Genomic DNA, 19,828 nt, shown 5'->3' on the forward strand with positions numbered 1-19,828 from the left:
TTTTATCAGGATGAGAGAGCATACAAAGTGATGACACTGTTCGCTAATGGAAATCTTGAGGGTGGCGTGTTGCTGTACGATATGATATTGTGTGGTGGCATTTTTTCCAACACATGGTATGAGACCTCTTTGGCATTTATTCACATATTGAGAGTTCCCGCTCGTCTTGAAGTACACTACCATCTGGCAATGTGCAGAGATCTTCATATTCAATCACACCTCAGTGTTTATGATTATGGCATGTTCCTTCAGGTCTTCAATCCCCTAAACGTACAGTCGCAGACCTGCATTCCTCTGAAAATGCATTTCTGGAAGTCAGAGCCTTCATTTACGACAGCCCAACATCTGATCACTTTTTGTGTGACAAATGAAGCACAACTGGAGAGCAATCAGAAGGAAGAGCCAAAATGGTAATCACTGTATTCGTTTCTTGGCAGAGAATAAATACCAGAATACTTGGAATTCATTGTAGCTGGAAGGTGCCTGGACATCAAGGTTGGTCTCAATAAAAAGTCCTCAAAGACCTGAGTAAAGGAATCATCAACAATGCTATGCTTATTAACAGCCTACCTCTTCTCGACATTGAGTGTACGTACTCAACTGATGGGAGCAATTACATTTTTCATTACAGTCTTCTTTTTAGCAAGTCCTGTTGGGCATTCGAGTGGGATAGAGTGACTTTTTGAAGGCTAACTTTCATCTGCCATTCCCGGAACAATGACGTTTCAGATTTTTTTTCCAATCTTTTATCAGAGAGTCTTTTTTGGATTGGTTAAGGATAGTCATTCGGAACTGTTGAAACCTTTGTTTATAGAGATTGTAGGGTTAGTGTACTAAAACAAGTCTGCACTCCAGGGCGTCTAAATTGCAGGAAAGTAAGCAGCTGCAAGTAATTTGTTCCTCAAAATTAATTGGCTGTCCAGGAAACTAGTCTTTTTGATTAGACTATTCAGATTGGTGGCTGGCAGCAATACAGAATAGCCGTGGACAGACTGGTCCACGTTTTGCAGTGGACTGGAACGCAGCCCTGAATAATTACAAGTGACTTGCTTATATTAAGGGTTGCTTTGCCCATGTAACCTGTTCATTATTTTACCTTCTTAGGTTGACTTGTTCTATTTGCTTGGTGATTGTTTTAAATTTTGTTTTATAAGTTTTAACTTGGAGTTCATTTTACCTTCTGTCCCACTAGCCATCTCGTGTGGTAATGGAGGGCACTGGGTTATGTGTTTGTTTCCCCTTTTTTGGCCATTCTTGTACTGCAGAAACCTTTCTGTAGCTCTACATCATCTCCGGTTCTCCCTTTGACTTCGCCTCCGGTAGTCATCTCATTTCTGCAGCTATAGGATGCCCTCTCTAGCATTAGATGCATTGCAGGCGTACAGACTATGTGCCTAAGGAAAGGCTGTCTGTGTCCGTCCGCACACTGTCTGGGCACAGGACCAGTGATTCTGGACATTCGGTTTTCCAGGTCAATAAGCAGTTTCTGCTCTTGTGTCACTCTACTTCACTCCGCATACTTTTTACTCCTTATCTTTCCTTCCTCCTAACATCCTGTCCTCTCTTCCTAGGGTGCCCTCTCCCCTACTAGTATCTGCTCCAAACTTGCAATTTTGTCACATTGGACCCTACTTTTTTCTCTTTTACCACTGTAAGTGTCGATACAATCATTTATCCTATCTTAGCCCTGCGATCACCTTCCCTGCTAAAGTAGCCAACTCTTGCCTCCTCACGGTCCCGTTTTTACTGAGTTCTCTAATCTTTCCTTCAATTCAGGGACAGTTCCTGACTTATGGAAACAAGCCCTGGTTGTTGTTCTGCTGAAAAAACATCCATGTTCGAATTGGTCAATTATTGCCCCTACTACCTATGGCTGCCAAAGTTGCAGAAAGTCTTGTCAACTGCCAACTTTCCATCTTCGCGGAGGAATTCAAAATCTTAAATTCTTTCCAATCCTGATTAAGACCCAATCTCAGAAACTGTGTTCATGTCTGCCTTTAATAACATCTGCATGATCATTGATTCTGGTGGGTGGGCTACCCTCCTTTAACATTATATCTCGGCTGCTTTCGACACAGTATCCCACCCACCCTTTTTCAAAGCCAGTGGGATTTCAGGGTTAAAGGCTTTGTCTGTGACAGGCTTTCCTCCTCCTTGAAAAGACACTATAAGGCTATCCAGCTTGGGACATTCAGATCAGAATTCAAGTCCATCAACTGTAACACTATGCAGTGTTCTTTTATAAACTCGGACACCAGTCCAAGATCACATGACAATGAACTTCAGAAAATATAATTTTTTAGTTCAATCCAATATTTTATTCTGTAATCAGTTGTACTTCAAAGCTTGATACAGACCTACGATTTTTTGCTTCCAGCTACACAACACATGTTTCATCAAAACATGTAAGTACCCATTGATTTCCTCACGGCTAGGAACAGCTTACATAAACTCAAGAGTTAGGTATGGACCATATCCAAGTATACAGGATAGACCCATACCCATTCACCATTGGTGAACCTTGTGCTAAAACATGTGAACCGAATAAAACATTGTGGAATTGTATGTATGGAAATATACTGCCCAGGTACAAAATACAAAGAGTGGAGCACCAAATGCAAAGAGCGGAATATCAAATAGTAGTGTCTGTTGCACACTTAGTGCTCTAAAGGGATTTCTAATTGTGTGAAACAAACATGCGGAATATCAATGCAGAGCCAAAACCACTGTAAGGAAATAAAAAACAGCATAAAATTTGCACTCATCAATAATTAGGAAGTGCAGAAGCTAATTAGACTGAAATTAAGTGCAATATATATTGGAATGTATTAAAGGAACACTGTTGCTGCAAGTGGTCAAAGCTACACTCTTTCCGTAAAACAGAAGTAAAAGGGCAATAAGACACAAGACCATGTAAATGGAAATGTTCTGTACGGGAAAGTGCACAAATATGCACATAAGGCGACAGTTTAATGGTGTGGGCGATCAAGCATTCTACAGTAACTGTACTCCTATAAATATCAAGGGTTACTTACTAGTAGGCGGGACAGCCTCATGAAACCAGAAACTAAAAACATGCATACTTCCTGTGTCTTTCAGTCCATTACAAAGGCAAAAAGAGTAAGACCTCAGGCATGGAATAGGAGATAAGGATTATGAGCACAATTATCCAATAAAATGATAAATTACTTAACAGATAAGTTTCAAGTCAAAGCTCCATTTAATTGTGCTATCAAACCTATCTAGACACGCCAGTCAAGGACCAGACATAAGAGTGCGCTGTAGTTCCTAAATTGCTTGAAAGATAAAGTAGATGCTTAACATTTTATTAGTTAATTTGAGAAAATAAATATTTTATCTGGAGAGAGCTGCACCTAGCGGCATAGATACCGCAATTATGAGTAACACAGGTGGAGAGGGGCAACCATCCACATATAAAATAAATGTATACCTATGTAGAGGTCAAAGTTAGGAAAGTGGTAACATCCTGAGAGAAGAGTATACTAATGGCTCGCCCGTTTTACTATAGTTGCTTGTGATCGAAATACTAAAGCAGCGTCATACTTGGCAAGTTTACAGAAAACATAACAAAGAAAGGACATCTCCATTAAATTGAGCACCATGCTGACGCAGTAAAATCACAATTAAATTGAGAGATTTTATAATCACATGTAGTGAGATTTCAGTCGTCTGGTGAAATAACGATTTATTCCATTCCATAACTATGATAGGAAGCAGTAAGGGTAGCTATAAGAAAAACCCAGGTTAGGCTGGACTTTTCCCATTGGGAGCAGGATCAAGACTGATATGCAAATGGCTGGGTCAAAACTGAGGAAGCAGAGAGCAAAGAAACAATGGATTAAACCCAGATCTGTGACTGGGGTGAATGTTTGATTTGTTCAGCATTCCGTCAATCATCTGTTCTTTTTGCTTTTGTCGCCCTAAGTGGGAAGAGTATGCACAGACATGGGTTCTGTACTTTCTGTGTCACTGGATTCAAGAAGCTAGCCTGGGTAATGAAGGGGGATACCCTAGAACCGGTCCCAGGATGTTTGTTTCGGGTACAGGGAGAACCTGGTCTGGCAGTTCGGACTGGTTTGTATATGGCTGGGTCCAAACTGGGGTGGCGTACTGAGCAAAAAATAAATGGATTAAACCCAGATCTGTGACAGGGTTGAATGTTTGATTTGTTCAGCATTTTGTCCATTATCTGTTCTTTTTGCTCTAAAAGAAAAACCAGCATGGAGTGTCAAATGGTGGTATATAACTGGAGTACTAAACCAGCACCATATTGAGCACATATGAAGGAACCAAAGAGAAATAAAGAGGGGATGTAGCGCCATGTTGAACTAACATATACCTAACTGAATAGAAGATATGTTTAAAAATGTGTTGTGCAATAACAGATTAGATGAAGGAAGGTTAATATAATTACAGACGAGAAGGATATCTAAATACAGCTACATCAAGGAGAGTGCTTTAATATGATATACATTTATCATCAGAGACTGTATGGCCCATCTTAATGGAAGTGAAGTTAATTGTGGAGTACGCACATGAGGTTATAGTCACTAAAGAGAAGTGCTAATACAGGCGAGGGAGGGTATAATGCAGGAGAGATCCTATCCAAAAAAAGTCATAATATAAGTGGCAATGAAAACAAATGCATCGTAAATTATTCTGTATTCTATTAAGGATAATATTACACCATGAATGAATAAAGAGAGGGTAAATGGGGAGATAAGATCCTAAAAACTGTATGCACAGATGGGAAATGTGAGATCTTACCCAAAGGAAGGATAGGGTTATTATCATATCATAGTAAATTGTAAATGAAACGCAACTGAGATAGATGTTTGTATATGTTGTAAAAAATTCACTGTGGCCGAACAGTGCGTTACCTCCAGCAGTGGCATTTGGTATGCTATATCTGTACCTGGAAAAACATCAATGTACCATATAAGAAAACATTTCCGGCCATTAGAAACCAAGAAAATATTGATACTTATGGTAAATACTAATCCTATTCTGCGCCGCCCTTTACCTCAAAATCCATGAAGCTTCACTTCTTTCTAATGTAAGTTCACAATCCCCCTCCTTTGCGACCTCGAGCAGTGGGCTGGATACAAAGAAATTGAATGCCAATAGTGTCACTATCTTTTTCGCATTGCGTAAAGTGTTCTGCCAAGAGGTATTTCTGATGGCTCGTATGCGTTCCAAGACACATTTTTTAAGCGGTCTAATAGTGCTCCTAATATGGATTTTGCCACATATGCTTACAATAGTATAAACAACATACTTAGTTACACATTAAATAGAAGTATTGATATACATTTACGTCCTGTGTTATATTGGAACTTAAGCAGCAGTTTCTAGCAAATTCACACATTCAGCAATCCATACATTGGAAGAAACCACATTTTATGACGTTCACCTAATTGGTCTTGGAACCTTTTTAATGGGTAACTGAGGCTAACTATAAGCTCGAAGGTATTACCCCATTTGCAGGTGCTGCTTGGTTTGCAGTCACCCATCTAGCAATAATGGAGTAGTGTGTTAGGAACCTCCAACGTGTATTACGTATGTGGCATTACTACTTTATCCCTAATCGTAGGATGTAGTCATCCTACAAATTTCTGTCTTGCATTTAGACTTGTTCTTATTACATGGTATCAGGGTCCTGTCTCTATTAATTATAGGTATTCTCTTTCTTGCTTTGTCAATATAGTGTTAATCATAACCCCTTGATCTAAAAATGGGTTTACATATCCAGCACATTATGTATAAAATCGTTAGCCCATTAAAATGTATAAATGCCCTCATTATTACCCTAAAGGAGGTGGCTTTAATCTGGGATCTTGCATGTGAGCTAGCAGAATGAACTAAAGAGTTACATGTCACCTAGGGCTACATTTGGCTCTCAAACGTTTTAAGATTACTAGAGAGTTCAATATCCAAAAATGATTTTTATTTCTTTACTCATAGTCAAAATCATGTTCATTTGGCATGAAATTGCCCACGTTCTAAGATCGTATTTGTCCACAGACGTCGATAAACATATCTAGTAAAAAAGAAATCTCATTCGTCAAAGTGACGGCTTACTGGCTCCACACACTACTGCAAGGCTGTGAGACCAAATTCATATAAGGTCACTAAAAGCATATTATTATCCCAACTTATGCCACTGATCAAATTGAGTAGATGCGGAGTGTCCCTGATGAAAGGGGTCAGCTGAATACAAATGGTTGTAGAAATTAATCTACAAACTCAGAGTTTCTCAGAGGCTGGGTTAATGGCCAAGATAATTGGGATCCCTGGTGGAAATGAAGCATCTTTATGTATCTTATATAGCATATAAATGCAAGAAAATCTGGGTTTGCTGGCTTTACAATACATATATCCTTCTTTACTAACGAGCCCTTGGTCAAACTAAGTTTTAATTTTCTCATTGATGGTCTTACAAATCCCAGTTGCCAGATTTTGTCCTGCTCTTAGATAGTTGTAAGTGTTCAGGAACCGGAAGAGCAGCTCTCCGTCATAGTCAGTCTTTTTCATTATGTTGACACCCTTAATCGCCTCACTTATAATGGTGTCCTTATTATGCAATTCCTGTAATGCTCATTATTTGGTTAAGGTTATTATTAATACAATGCCAAGTGTTTAATATGTAGTGGTTTTCAAACATTTCCAAGTCATTGTTAACCGCCTTCAGAAACTTATCCAAAGTATTACCCACACTAAATGTGGAGTGAATATAGATTTTGGCCTGAGGCCACCATCAATAGTGATGTCTCCTCCTAGTTCTAAATCAGTTAGCAATTGTGTCATAGTAAGCAGATATGTGTCTTTCCCCCTTAAACCCACTACTGTTTAACATCTACGTCACTCCTCCTACCAAGCTCAGAGAGTCTTTCAGCCGTAGGTTTGAGGACTATGCGGATGACACTCAACACCCTCACGCTAAAAGACGGGGAGACGCAGCGCCTGGACCAGCCAAAGCAGGGAGGAGGTGAGAAGCAGCGCGAGAGGCACCAGCGCTACCCGTCCACGCCCCCTTTCACCGGACATCTTAAGTTCACCTCGCGCCTCCTGCTTCGCGGGAGACGCAGCGCCTGGACCAGCCAAAGCAGGGAGGAGGCGGGAAGCAGCGCGAGAGGCACCAGCGCTACCCGGCCACGCCCCCCTTTCACCGGACACCTTAAGTCCACCTCACGCCTCCCGCTTCGCGGAAGACGCAGCGCCTGGACCAGCCAAAGCAGGGAGGAGGTGGGAAGCAGCGCGAGAGGCACCAGCGCTATCCGGCCACGCCCCCCTTATACCGGATATTGCCTGCAGATCTAACCTCGCCCACGGGACACGCGCGGGCGGCGCTGGGCGAAGCCCGGGCACAGGGCGGGCTGTCTACGGCCGTCAGAGGCCGAAAGAGGTCGGGCCACCCCCCCAAAACCTCGAAATGGGTAAGCGCAAACAGACAGATAACATGGAGGTGGAAGAAAGCGAAGGTTGCCAGAAAATCGGACAGTATTATCTCCTATTTGTCTACCGCAGTTGGGGCTTTATCAAAAGAAATTGCCAATGCAGAGCAGAAACTTGGTCTGGTAACCCCCCTCTTTATCCTGTGAACAAACTGACCGTGTGGCAGCGCCTCGTATTCCCTTGGAGCCTGTGGTGGTTGTTTCTAATCCACCCATCATGAGTGCCCCTGCTAACTCTATTCAGTTGGGTGCTGTTCAATTGGGGCATTATGCCCATGGTAATGTAGGTCCTGTAAGGGGGGGTAAGAAGAAGAGCGTTAAACGGCCCAAATCTCCAAAAGCTCCACAGATTACTGACGGCTCTATAGGAAACTTTTCGGCGGACTTACAGGGAGACCTAATTGCCTCACGACTAGAACCGCTACTTGTGGGCATTGCTAAAGACATTGTGGAGACTCTGAACGCTTGTGTTGCCGACCTGCTTAGTAAATGTTCCAAAATTGTTGCCTCCATTAAAGCTCTTAGTTCGCAACAATTGGGGGTTAGTCAGGAGAGGCTTAGTTCACAAAGGGTCGACGGGGGCATGGGAGTTCCCTTTGGGCCATTGGCCATACCAAGTCCTCGAGTGAATCGCAGTACCCCAGGCAGGCCACAGAGTGTGGGACCATCTACCACCGTCGTGCAGCCGCCTCTAGGCAGGCATTCCCCTGGTAACACGCCGCGGGCGACCAGCCCTGACGCTGTCCAGCCCCCGGGCCGAAGTGTGAAGCAGGTAAGGAGCTGCTCGGTTACCCTTGACCTTCCCCCGGAAGCGGCCCCGTTGGTGGCTGTATTTGTAGGGGTCCCTCCGCTCCGTGTGGGAGTGATTGAATCTACTCACGATTTGGTAAGGGTGACCAGATCCTGGTGTACAGCCTCCAGCTGTGGGGGTCTGGACATCTCCTCCAATATCATCATGGCGAGAAGGGTGGGGTGGGTTGGGCGGCGGCCAAAGCGGCTTGTGGGTGATTGTGTTATAGTCAACTTCAATAGTCCTGACATAGCAGATAGACTGTTTTGGGATGGGTCAGAGGTAGCGCTAAGGAGAATTAGACCAGTCCCCCTTGGGTTTTTCTACCCACCCCCAGCTAAATTGTCAGGCGGCATACACAGTCATTTAGGTGTAGGTCGTGTAGCAAAAAACACTCTCCCCCTACCTCCAAGGCCATTTTTTACTCTCCGTCAGTCAACCATAGCGGGGTGTCAAAGCTCTGGGGAGACCCTAGGGTTTGGTGATTGGCAGCTACCCTCTAGTGTCCTTTTGCCCCATCCCCCCAATCTGATCTTGAACAACCGTTTTACCCCACTGTCTAATTTGGAGGCAAATGATTGACTGACAGTGTCGGACCAGTCACCTGCATCCTGTCACGTAAATCCTGTTGCAGGGGTATGCTGTAAATTAATTAGCTGGAACGTTGCTGGGATTAGATCCAAGAGAGCGGATCCAATCTGGCTTCATTATTTAGGCAATCATGAAATGTCATGCAGGAATCATGGGACCCGTCAAGTAACTTCTGTTTGGATGGTTATTCTAGCTTTGCGCTCCCAGCAGTCATGGGTGGGGCGGGACGAGCGAAAGGGGGGTTTAATTTTTCTTTTTCCATTACATCTGAAGGGCACATTTACTCGTCTGTTTTCTGGCTCGAACAATTTTCTTTGTGTTAAATGGTCCGTCTCCCACTCTCTGAAAATGTTACTGATTAATTTTTATAATGCTAGGGACTGTATTGTTTTTAATCAACATGTGGTCGCTTTGCAATGTTTCATTTTAGAGTATAGTCATAAAACAAAACACTGGTTTCGAGATCTTCCTTATGGGCGATTTTAATGTTCATCCTTCTGATGCTGAGTGTTATGCGTGGGGCCATGAAGCCCATGAGGGGCCATCAGGTGCTGCGGCCTCTCATTTTGAGCACACTAAGTATGGGGAGGCCCTAGAGGATTTTCTTGCTACCATTAATATCTTTGAACCGAATTTTATAGAGGTAGGGGGCAGGGTTACTACTTATAAAGGCACCACTGCGGGGTCAGTGATCGATTACATCTTCCTGTCTTCTGGTGCCCTTCCGTGGGCAAGAGCTTACAAAGCTGTCCCGTCGGCCTTTAGTGATCACAATCCGGTGTACTTGGAGTTGGAAATGGCCGAGAGTCTGGGTGACGTGCGCCACGTTCGCCGAATTGACCCTCCCCTGATCACGAAAGATCAGGGCCGCAGGATCAAGTGGGCGAAGGTGGTTCCCGCAACCTTTTTAGAGGCTCTATGTGCAAAAATTGATGGGCCTTGGGCCACCTGCCTCAACGAGAAATCGCCTGCGGCGGAGGTAGTCTGTGCTTTTGAAGTAATCTGCTCACAGATCTCTAGGGACCTGACTTCCACCAATACTGGTGGATGCAGCAATCCCTCAAGATGGTTTGATGGAAGTTGCTCCAGGGCCCATAGGGTTTTGCGTCAGGTTCTAAAAAGCAGCCCTAGAGATAAGGTGGCAATTGCTATAGCGAGAGGGGCCTATAAGGAGGCCATTGCTAAACGGAAAAAGGTGATAAAAGCGGAGGCTTGGGATAATCTCCTATCCATCGATGTCCTACGGGACAGTGGAAAGTTCTGGGCTACAATTAATCATCCATTCTTTTCGGGTATCGAGGGCACCAATCTGGATTGTGTAATCCCGGACGAGCAGTGGTTTGATCATTTTAGTAACATGTATGGGGCAGGTGGCTCAAGTCACCCAAGCAGCAGTATTTCCCTTGAACCCCACTCTCTGCCTTGCTTATCTTTCGATAAATTGGCTGTGGAGAAAGCCATAAGGGAATCCTCTAGAAATAAGGCGCCGGGCCCCGACGGCGTGCCGGCGGACCTATATGGCTCCTCACCTAAAGTATGGGCAAGGATTTTAACAAATGTTTTTAATGCCGTCTCTGGCTATAGGTTCCCTGCTTCGTGGGCTACTGCGGTCATTATCCCAATTTTTAAATCACCGTGATGACCCCTCTTGCTATAGACCCATTTCCCTGATAGACTCGGCAGTGAAGATCTTGGGCGGGGTTTTACTCTCTAAACTCAGGGATGGCTTAGACACTCGGGGTGTCCTGTCTAATCTGCAATATGGGTTTAGAGAGAATAGGGGGGGACCTTGGATCAATGTTTAAATCTTCAGCTTTTAATTAGCAAATACACGGTTGCGAAGGACGGGTCCCTTTTTATGGCCTTTATGGACCTGTCGTCCGCTTTTGATTTAGTTAACCGGGAGAAGTTATGGCTTATTTTGCTGGAAATGGGTATTGCCCCCCCCCCCCCCAGTGAGCTTTTTAGCAGCACTCCATCAGGACCTTTTGTCTCAGTAAGGGTCACTAAGGACGGGAAACGCACTAAGCACTTTCGGTCAGTGAGGGGGGTGAGGCAAGGGTGTATCCTGGCCCCACTCCTCTTTACTATCTACATTAACGGCCTGGAAAAGTCCCTGGGGAACTCGAGGGCGGATGTCCCGCGTGTAGGGGATTTAGCTATACCGGTTCTCCTATACGCGGACGATGCTGTCCTGTTGGCCCGAACTGGTGTGGGGCTTCAGAGATTGCTGGATGCCTTTGGCGCCTTTATGGCCGCCTTAGACCTTAAGGTGAACATAAAGAAATCTCATTTTATGGTAGTGGGGAAACAGGGCAAAAAGCCGAAACTTAGGTCTTTTTTCTGTAACGGGGAAGAAATTTCGAGAGTGAAGGTTTTTTGTTATCTGGGGGTCCTCTTTGACGAGAGAGGCAATTGGGGCCCGCAAATCAAGCTTAAAAGCAACTCGGTAGCCAGGTCTACCTCAGCGCTACTGAGTTTTGCCAGAAGACTGGGGGCACGGCCGATGGAGGCCCTGCTGAAATTCTATAACCCGAAATGCTTGGCCATCGCCACTTATGGTGCCGCTTTGTGGGGTTACGTCGTGCAGGACATGATTCAAGTGGTAGAAAACAGATTTCTGAGACACTTGCTCTCTGTTACCCAATCTACTCCCACCTTCTCTATTCACTCGGAGGTTGGGTTGGGATACGTTACGGATAAACTGAAGATGGCCCCACTATTGTGCTGGGTGAAAACCTGGCTAAATCAGGAAATTACTCTTAATCACATGATCCTTAACGATATTTTAGCTATGGACAATGTTAAGAGAATACCCTGGCTGGAGTACGTTAGAGCGGCGTTCTCCCGTCTTGGGCGACCTGAGCTTTTTCTATTCCCTTCACATATCGTTAAGGCAGATGTAGCATGGATTAAGCAGTCTTTCTTAGACAGGGTAAAACTGGATCGTGAAGAGAGGGAACTTACAAAACCAAGCGTTAGAGCACATTATTTGCTTCTCTTATCTCCCTCTCTGGAACCCTATTTAAGTATTGTTTCTAACCCATATCACAGATTTCTATTGTTGAGACTCAGATTTAATCTGATTCACCATTCACTAGGTTTTTATCCGTCCTGGGGCAAACCTGAATGTGGCAGGCCGTGTCCATGTGATAATTTCTCTTATCAAGACACATTGCACTTTATTATGTTTTGTGAGTTCTATTCTGCTAGCCGGAAAAAATACTTGCTTCCAATTTTGAGGGATGCCGGCTTTTTACAAGTTAGGCCTGCTTTGTTATTTTTACAGCAGCTGAGCAGTACTCGCATTGTATTCAGTGTGGCAAATTTCCTGGTGGCAGCTGTGCGTTGCAAATCAAAAAAATTTCCAAGCCTGTGCAATCCTGATTGACTCTTTTTCTTTTTTAATCGTTTATAGGCATCGTTTTTAGGTATCGTATTTTTAAAATGTGGACATGTTGTAAACTTGATGGTATATATTATGCTCGTTGTCTCATTTATTGTATGAAATTTGTACTTTTATGATTTTAATTAATCGAATAAAGTGTTTTGACTGACTGACTGACAATGTGTGTAGCCTCTAAGAGCAATTCAAGCATTGCCATTGGTTGGTGGTCCCTGTATTGATTTGCGTTTCCTAAAATACAACTCAGCAAAACATAATGTCATAGTTTTCTACACTTTTTCAACCTGGTCCCCTAACTGGCTACCAGATTCCCTTGGCTCCCACCCACAACATCTGCCTCAGCACACAACATAGGTGTCATTTTCAACCAACATCTCGCTTTCAAAGTCCACAAAGTAATATAATTCATCTTGATTTGCTTACTAATGAGGAGTCCTTAGGAAAATTCCACCCCTTTTTTGTGGCTTTAGTCTAGTCGCTCATCATTTCCAGACTGGACTACTCTAATTCACGGTCAGTCTTCCCAGTTTCCTAGCGAAAAGACTTCAGCTTATAAGGAACTGAGTAACATGCCAAATTCTTGGCCTACAGATAAACGCTCACACTTAGCATCCTTTTACTAGCTGCCAATCCAGAAACGCTGTAAGTTTACCATCTGTTTCTGCCATAAAGCCATTTACAACTCTTCATTCTTGAACTATATGCTGGCCATCTTCAAGCTTTTTGTTCCCTGAGGGTCACTTCGTCCCAACAAGGCTTACTTCGTCAGCTCATTGATTTAGGAAATCACACAATGAGTGGCCATGTTGGTTCTGCTACTAAGGCCAAAGACTGGAATGCCCACCCATCCAAACTCAGATCTGAGTAACAGCTTTTGGTATTTCACAAACTACTGAAAATCCACCTTTGCATATGTTCTGCTGGTTCTTTTTTTCTTAGTGTCAATGCATCGTCTTCTTGGGAATTTGCACACTAGAAATTCAAACACAAACTCCGCCCATCACCTTTTGTATTCTAAAGTGTAATGTATGCCCAGACGAGGGGCCCTATGCTCAGGTGATTAAAAGGCATTAACATTTGTTCAATCTATTTGCAAGCAAAGCTAGTGAATCAATAGTACAAGTGTAGTATATTTTATTGAAAATGCAGACAATTCCAATTAATACATTAAGTTTCAAAAAAATGTGATAGTCCTGTGAAAAAAAGTAGTTTAACAAAGAAACTATATCAAACACCCATACAAGGATGTGGAGAGCCACAGAGGGACACCATGATCTTGAAAAACACTAGATTGATGAACGAGAGCTCTAAATTGATAAAACCCTGCAATGATATTTCCATTAAGCTGCTGCTAGTTAAAGGATTTATTAATTTTTCAAATGGTCTCCTGAGGTCTAGCAGGACATGCATGCTACTTGGGAAAGAATTACAGCTGGAAGCAAGCAAAATGGTTAGGTTGCCATTTTAGCGATTGATAAAAATCAGTTTAAACATTTTATGGTCATACTACTACTCAGTCTGCCAGCCCTAATGTTGACCTACCAGGTGGTCTGTTGTAGTTAGCTGGAGGTTGCGGTGGTGGAGGCTGCTGTTGAATTGCAGGTAAAGTCCTCTTTCCTTGAACGGCAAGCTGAAGGTTTTCCGGTAAAGTCTGACCACGAGCCAGCATTTTGTATGCCAAAATTTGAGCTCGAAGCTGATGAAGCTGAACAGGACTGAAAGGAGAGGGACCACGGTTTGGTTGACTGATAACCTGTGGATCTCCTGGCATCATGGGTGCCTGTTGGCCAGGAGGAATTTGCGGAGGAGTTGGACCGCCTGCAGACATTGGACTGGAAACATGTTCAGGTGCTCCTAAAGGAGATGGGTGAGGAGACATATAACCTGAAATAGAAAACCAAATGTATTATTTAAACAGTCTCACATGATATGATTTTCATGACAAATGAAATTAACATTTTAATCTTTATCACCTACCCATGATTAAATAAATTCCCTAAGCTATCTCATGTTAATCTCCCTAACAAACCATATTAAAAAAGCAAAGTAACCATTACAATGCCACCCAGTCCACGTTATGAGTAAGGAGTGAGTTATGCCCGGCTCCACGTGTTCACATAATGGACAACAGATTGGAAACCCTCTGGGAAGATTGCTGTGGGCCACATTACTCAATAAATAGGACTAGGATAATCTGCAGCCACCCTCACTGGCCTCCTACCCTTCCTGCCCATTTGAAGTAATGCTGCTGCCCTGTCCCCCCTGGCATACATGTAATGCCACTGATGACTACGCCCATACCACGCTGCCTACCACCTGGTTGGGCACTTCCATTTCGTAATCTGCGGGCCAGTGAGGCGCATGGGGCTGCTTGTGCTGTGACAGCCTACCGCACTCAAACACATATGCAAGTGAGCCCTATCAAGTATATGCCTGGGAGAGGGGCGGTGGTCGGTAGGGATAAGTTACTTACCTGTAATCCTAGTTCCCTTCCAGGGGTATACTCATCAGTCATAAGCACTGAATTATCTCCGCCCACGTGCGGGAACCCGGAGCATATACAAAAAAATACATATATATGTGTATGTTTTAGAAAAGGAATACATAGTACTTAATAAACACACACATATATACATGTATAACATAAAAATATGCAGCCCCATACATATCCAATAGGCTAAGAAGCCAAAGTTATAGCATTCCGCAATAACCTTTTATTTTCATAAAGGAAAACAGGTAATAGCAGGAAATTAGCCTAAAAAAAGGCTGCATAAATAAATAACATCCATGTACAGAAAAGGAAACCGGCACCTTGCCTTTAAGGCCTCAGAGACCCTGAGCACCTTGCCTTTAAGGACTCCAGGAGCCCTCTGCTCCCATCATGCACCACAGGTGACAGTTAGGTCAGTTCTTTTTTCCGTCTCCTTCTGTGAGGAACCTGGAGCTTGAGCTTAACTGATTTTGATATTTTTCAGTCAGAATTGACATTCTAACTAGACGTCGAGACCAACTGCACAAGTGAGATCGACGTCAAAGACCAGGTCGCCGTCGAGAAGTAAGTCGACGTCGAGACCAACGACGCAAGTGAGATCGACGTCAAAGACAAGATCTCTGTCGAGAAGTAAGTAGACGTCGAGACCAACGACGCAAGTGGGATCGACGTTGAAGACAAGATCACCGTTGAGATCCGTGAAGCAACCCAGGGTTCAGATCCTGAAGAGGGGTCGACCAGGTCCCTCAGTGACGACAGCTCCACAACCACTTGGCCTTCCGGGACAGACTCCGTAATTCCCCCTGATGTTACACCGCAGACGTCTGATGACATTAGCTGACCTGATCTTCGCTGGTCTTTCTATGCCCATCTGATAGACATGTAATGCCCAATGTTTAATGTAGGTTTGCAGCAGACATGGGGAAAAACTTTCAGAATTGTCTTGTCCGGTCTTGCTAAAGTCCTGTCGCCACCTCAGACACCGCAGATGCACTCAGACGAGGGACAATGTACACATCATAGCCGATGCACACCAACGCTCATCGCCCCAATCCCTTCTCTCCACGCTCGCATTTCAGGGTCTGTATGCCGCTTGATACAAAAAGGCTCGCAGCTTAGGCGGACACAAGTCACTCTGCTCTGATGGTATTCACTGTTTTTTCTTGGTTCTTTTTTTGGTTGTAACTCTCTGTTTTCTAGCACCCAACATTGTCGCCCATGCCTGCAAGACACGAACACAGTATATAGGTTGGCCTTCTGTCCACCACACTCCACTCCAACTCATATATGACCCACACTAACGTTATCACCTGAAACGAATGGGGAATGCACACCTCCTTACGCCGGTATGCTTTTACTCATATCTCAAACGCCGCTCGACCTATATAAACGCTCTTGCAAGAAACTCATTTATGACGAGCTGAAGCAACTAAACTGCCAAAGGGATGGAGAAGCCAAGATTTTGCCACTAATTTCTCCTCTTATGCTAGGATCGTTTTGGTATGGGTCAGGCCAAGGGTCCCTTCTCAGTCGATGAGGTGGTTGCATACACAGAGAGCTACTATGTGCTTGTCAGGGGCCTCCTAGACAGTCGCCATACACTAGTAGGCACAATATATGCACCTAACAAGTCCTGTTCCTCCACAGCCTATCTGGTAAGCAGGGCCGATGGAGTGGAGTGCCATGGCTATTAGGTGGGATTTCAACAGCATCCTGTACACTGAACTTTGTCAGTCACATCCTCCACTTCCTCTTACACCCACTGCATCCAATGCCCAAGCACTATGGAACTGGCTTCAACACTGGCAGCTAGCAGGCATCTTACACTCACGCAACACAAACACTAGGGTGCATTCTATCTTTTCCTCGCCACATCACCTCCACATCCAGATAGATAGGTTTGCTGGCACAACTAGTCTGCTCTCCTCCATTACACATGTGGATTACTTGGGTCGCACCCACTCTAATCATAATCCCCAGTACCTGCAGCTAGCACGGGACACGCCCCCCATCATCCTCCCCTTGAGATTACAAGCAGCGTCGCTAAAAGATCCTCCCTTCTGCGCCTCTATCAGCACTGCTCTCATGGATTACTTTGATGACTATCTCAAATGCATACCACTTGGTAGGTCTGTAGGTTTCGTGTTACTGGTTAATTCAGAGGCCAGTGTTTAGGGATGAACTGGACATACATAGGCAGCTCGACAAAGATATCTCCAATATAGGAAAGGCACTCAGAACACGAAACCCAAAAAGTGGTCATCGCACACCACCTTGCGGAGGCACAGCATGAACACGCCTCATTATTTTAGAGTCTTAACTATGCTGCTCACTCGGCTCACACCCACACCGTTGCTGATAGATCTGGCCGATTGTTGGCGTGGCTGAAACGCCAAGACCAACCGAAGCACCCCATGACAATGTTGTGCTTGGCTGCTGGCACTCTACTCTACACACAGTGTGACATACATAACAAACTGACACTCCTCTACACCTCGCATACACCGCTCACTACAATGACACTGGTTCCTTCCTATCCGCTGTGCTCTTGCCCTGTATCATGCTGGACCAGCGGAGAGTAATTGGCGAACCTATCACTCTCTTTGAAACACAAGTGAGAATACACATCCTCATCAAAGGCTGGTACCCAGGCCCGGACAGCCTACCTGCAGAGTCATACAAGGTATATGCCACACTTCTTGCTCCCCATTTGCAAACATTATACGAGGAGGCCCTGTCAAACTCATGCCTCCGTGCATCCCTCCGTGAAGCAGTACTCGTATCCGTGCCAAAGTCGGACAGAAACCCCTCTGCGTTGAGCTCATACAGACCTTTGGCCCCGCTTAACACAGACTATAAGGTACTGGCCAAAATCCTAGCAGACTCTGTCGCCTCTGGTCCAGGCACTAGTTTGCCTGGACCAGATTAGGTTTGTTCCAACCCATAACACATCCATGAACCTAAGCGATTCTTTTGTGTCTTGAAGTATTCTTTGCACCAGTGGCCGCAGGTTGGTGGCCTGATGCTGGACCTGGAGAAGGCCTTCAACTCCCTAGAATGGGCCTTCCTGTTCAAAGTGCTGCAACGGTATGGAATTGGGAACAGATTTCTCTGACTGGTCAAATTACTATATACCCTGCCACTATCTAGAGTCAAGACAGGCTCTCTTGTCTAGTAACCCCATCAAATACACAGAGGCACCCGCCAGGGCTGCCCACTTCCCCCGCTCCTCTTTCTCCCTGGCAATAGAGTACCTAGCAATTGTTATTCGGGAGCAGCGGGAGAGCTGGGGCATTCCGCTGAGTGATGGTATTCACATCATCTCTCTTTAAGCAGTTGGCCTGCTTCTTTATCTCAGAGATGTGAACTCGATACCCGACATGCTCGCTCGGGCACTCAGTCAATTTGCTGAGCTCTCCAGCTTGAAAGTGAACTGGGCCATATCCTGCCAGTTCTCATTTACACCTATGCACCCACACCAGAATTTACCTTCAATGGGGTCCTTATAGTCTGGCAGCCCTCCACATTCCGGTACCTAGGAATCCGGGTAGATCATTCACGCAAAGATTTATTTGATGGCAATCTCACATGCGCTGTCACCACCCCAAGGTTCCAAATCACGTTTTGGCAAACACTACCAATTTCGGTGGCGGAGCATTTAGCCCTCCGAACAATGGTTGCCCTCCCTTGCCTCATTTATTATTTTGCTAGCCTTCCCCTATATATTCCAGCCCTGTTCCTTCGAGAATCTCATGCGAGAATTTATTTGGAGTAATTCCCGCTACAGAGTAGCACTCTCAAACTTCATTTGCACACAGACCAAAGCAGGCTTGCAGTGCTGAACATCGAGCAGTATTATTTTGCTTGCCAGCTCCAATAGGTGGCTAAATGGTGGGCAAACCTGCAGCTAGATGACACTGCTGCGACACTACCCGCCTGGTCCCTTCCCTCTATTCTCCAGTTGTTCCAGCTATGTACTAGGATGGCACCGCCTGACTCACTGCTTCTGGAGGTGGCATATCGCTGTGATCGTCGATGCCCAGTCACCGAAACCCTATGCACTGGCAATAGCCCTTCTTGGTACGCCTAGGGGACACAACATCACATCACCAATAGAACTTACTGCCTGGCATGCAGCTGCTATTAACATCCTGAGGGACCTTCACCGTAAGGATGCCCTCATCCCATTGAGTCCCTGATGGAGAACCATGGCTTACCTCCAGGTCATTTCCTCTTATACAAGTCACTGCATGAGACACTACGGCCCTCATGGGGCGACATGACAAGCAACCGACACCTCACCATGCAATATCTCCATATCATGGGACCAGGCAAACACCTCATCCATTTGGTTTGCAGACTCACTACGAATCCATACGGTGCAGCAGCTCACACCTTTGCGCCGCTATTGGGTGGGAAACTTGGCTCGCCCCTGCATGGACAAGGAGTGGGCTGTCTAACTCGAAGACCCGGTTCATATTCTGCGCAACAGTCAACTTAGGCTAATCCCATTCTATGTAATAGACCACGCCTACCTTATCCCGGCAAAACAAACTGCGGTTTCCACCCCCTGACGCAGCCTGCACCCGCTGTCACCTTGTCAATGCTGACCTATTTCATATGTTGTGGGACTGCCCATCCCTTCAAAATTATTGGCGAGGTGTTACATCCCACTTCTCCCCATGCACAGGGCGATATGCTCTGCACACATGGGAAACATGCATTTTGGGTGTCTGCGTAGGAACAAAAAACTGAGGGTAACCTCCGTTTACTGTATTTGGGACTACTGACAGCCAAGCGCCTTATTACAAGGTGCTGGAAGTTGCCTGAACCCCCCCCCCAGGCACTAGCAGTCTGGATTCAGTCACTTATGGTATAGGCCCAGGCAGAGGGCGTTGCACAGAGAAGACAGCTTAAGACTGCGCAAAATCCCAATCGCCGCCAATTGGGACACAATCCTTACTGACCTTCACAGTTACATACACCTTGCCCATTATGCTCAATACAGCCCACTGGAGAGAGGGGAGGGACTGGTACACGCTCAGGCCCCTACATAATAAAAGCGGCAATCCTGA

The 19,828-nt window shown here is 45.0% G+C and overlaps 1 protein-coding gene across 3 annotated transcripts in view; it reads right to left on the bottom strand.

The window, feature by feature from the left end:
• The window catches only part of SMARCA2 (SWI/SNF related BAF chromatin remodeling complex subunit ATPase 2), a 1,761,756-nt gene that overhangs the window by 1,591,867 nt on the left and 150,061 nt on the right, over positions 1-19,828 (bottom strand). For all 3 annotated transcript variants that reach the window (XM_085632958.1, XM_085632957.1, XM_085632956.1), the window contains exon 4: positions 13,805-14,146. In XM_085632958.1, coding sequence (XP_085489084.1) covers positions 13,805-14,146 — 342 coding nt within the window. The remainder of the gene's footprint in view (positions 1-13,804; positions 14,147-19,828) is intronic.

This window comes from Triturus cristatus, chromosome 2_1, assembly GCF_964204655.1.
Source record: "Triturus cristatus chromosome 2_1, aTriCri1.1, whole genome shotgun sequence".
NCBI lineage: Eukaryota > Metazoa > Chordata > Amphibia > Caudata > Salamandridae > Triturus > Triturus cristatus.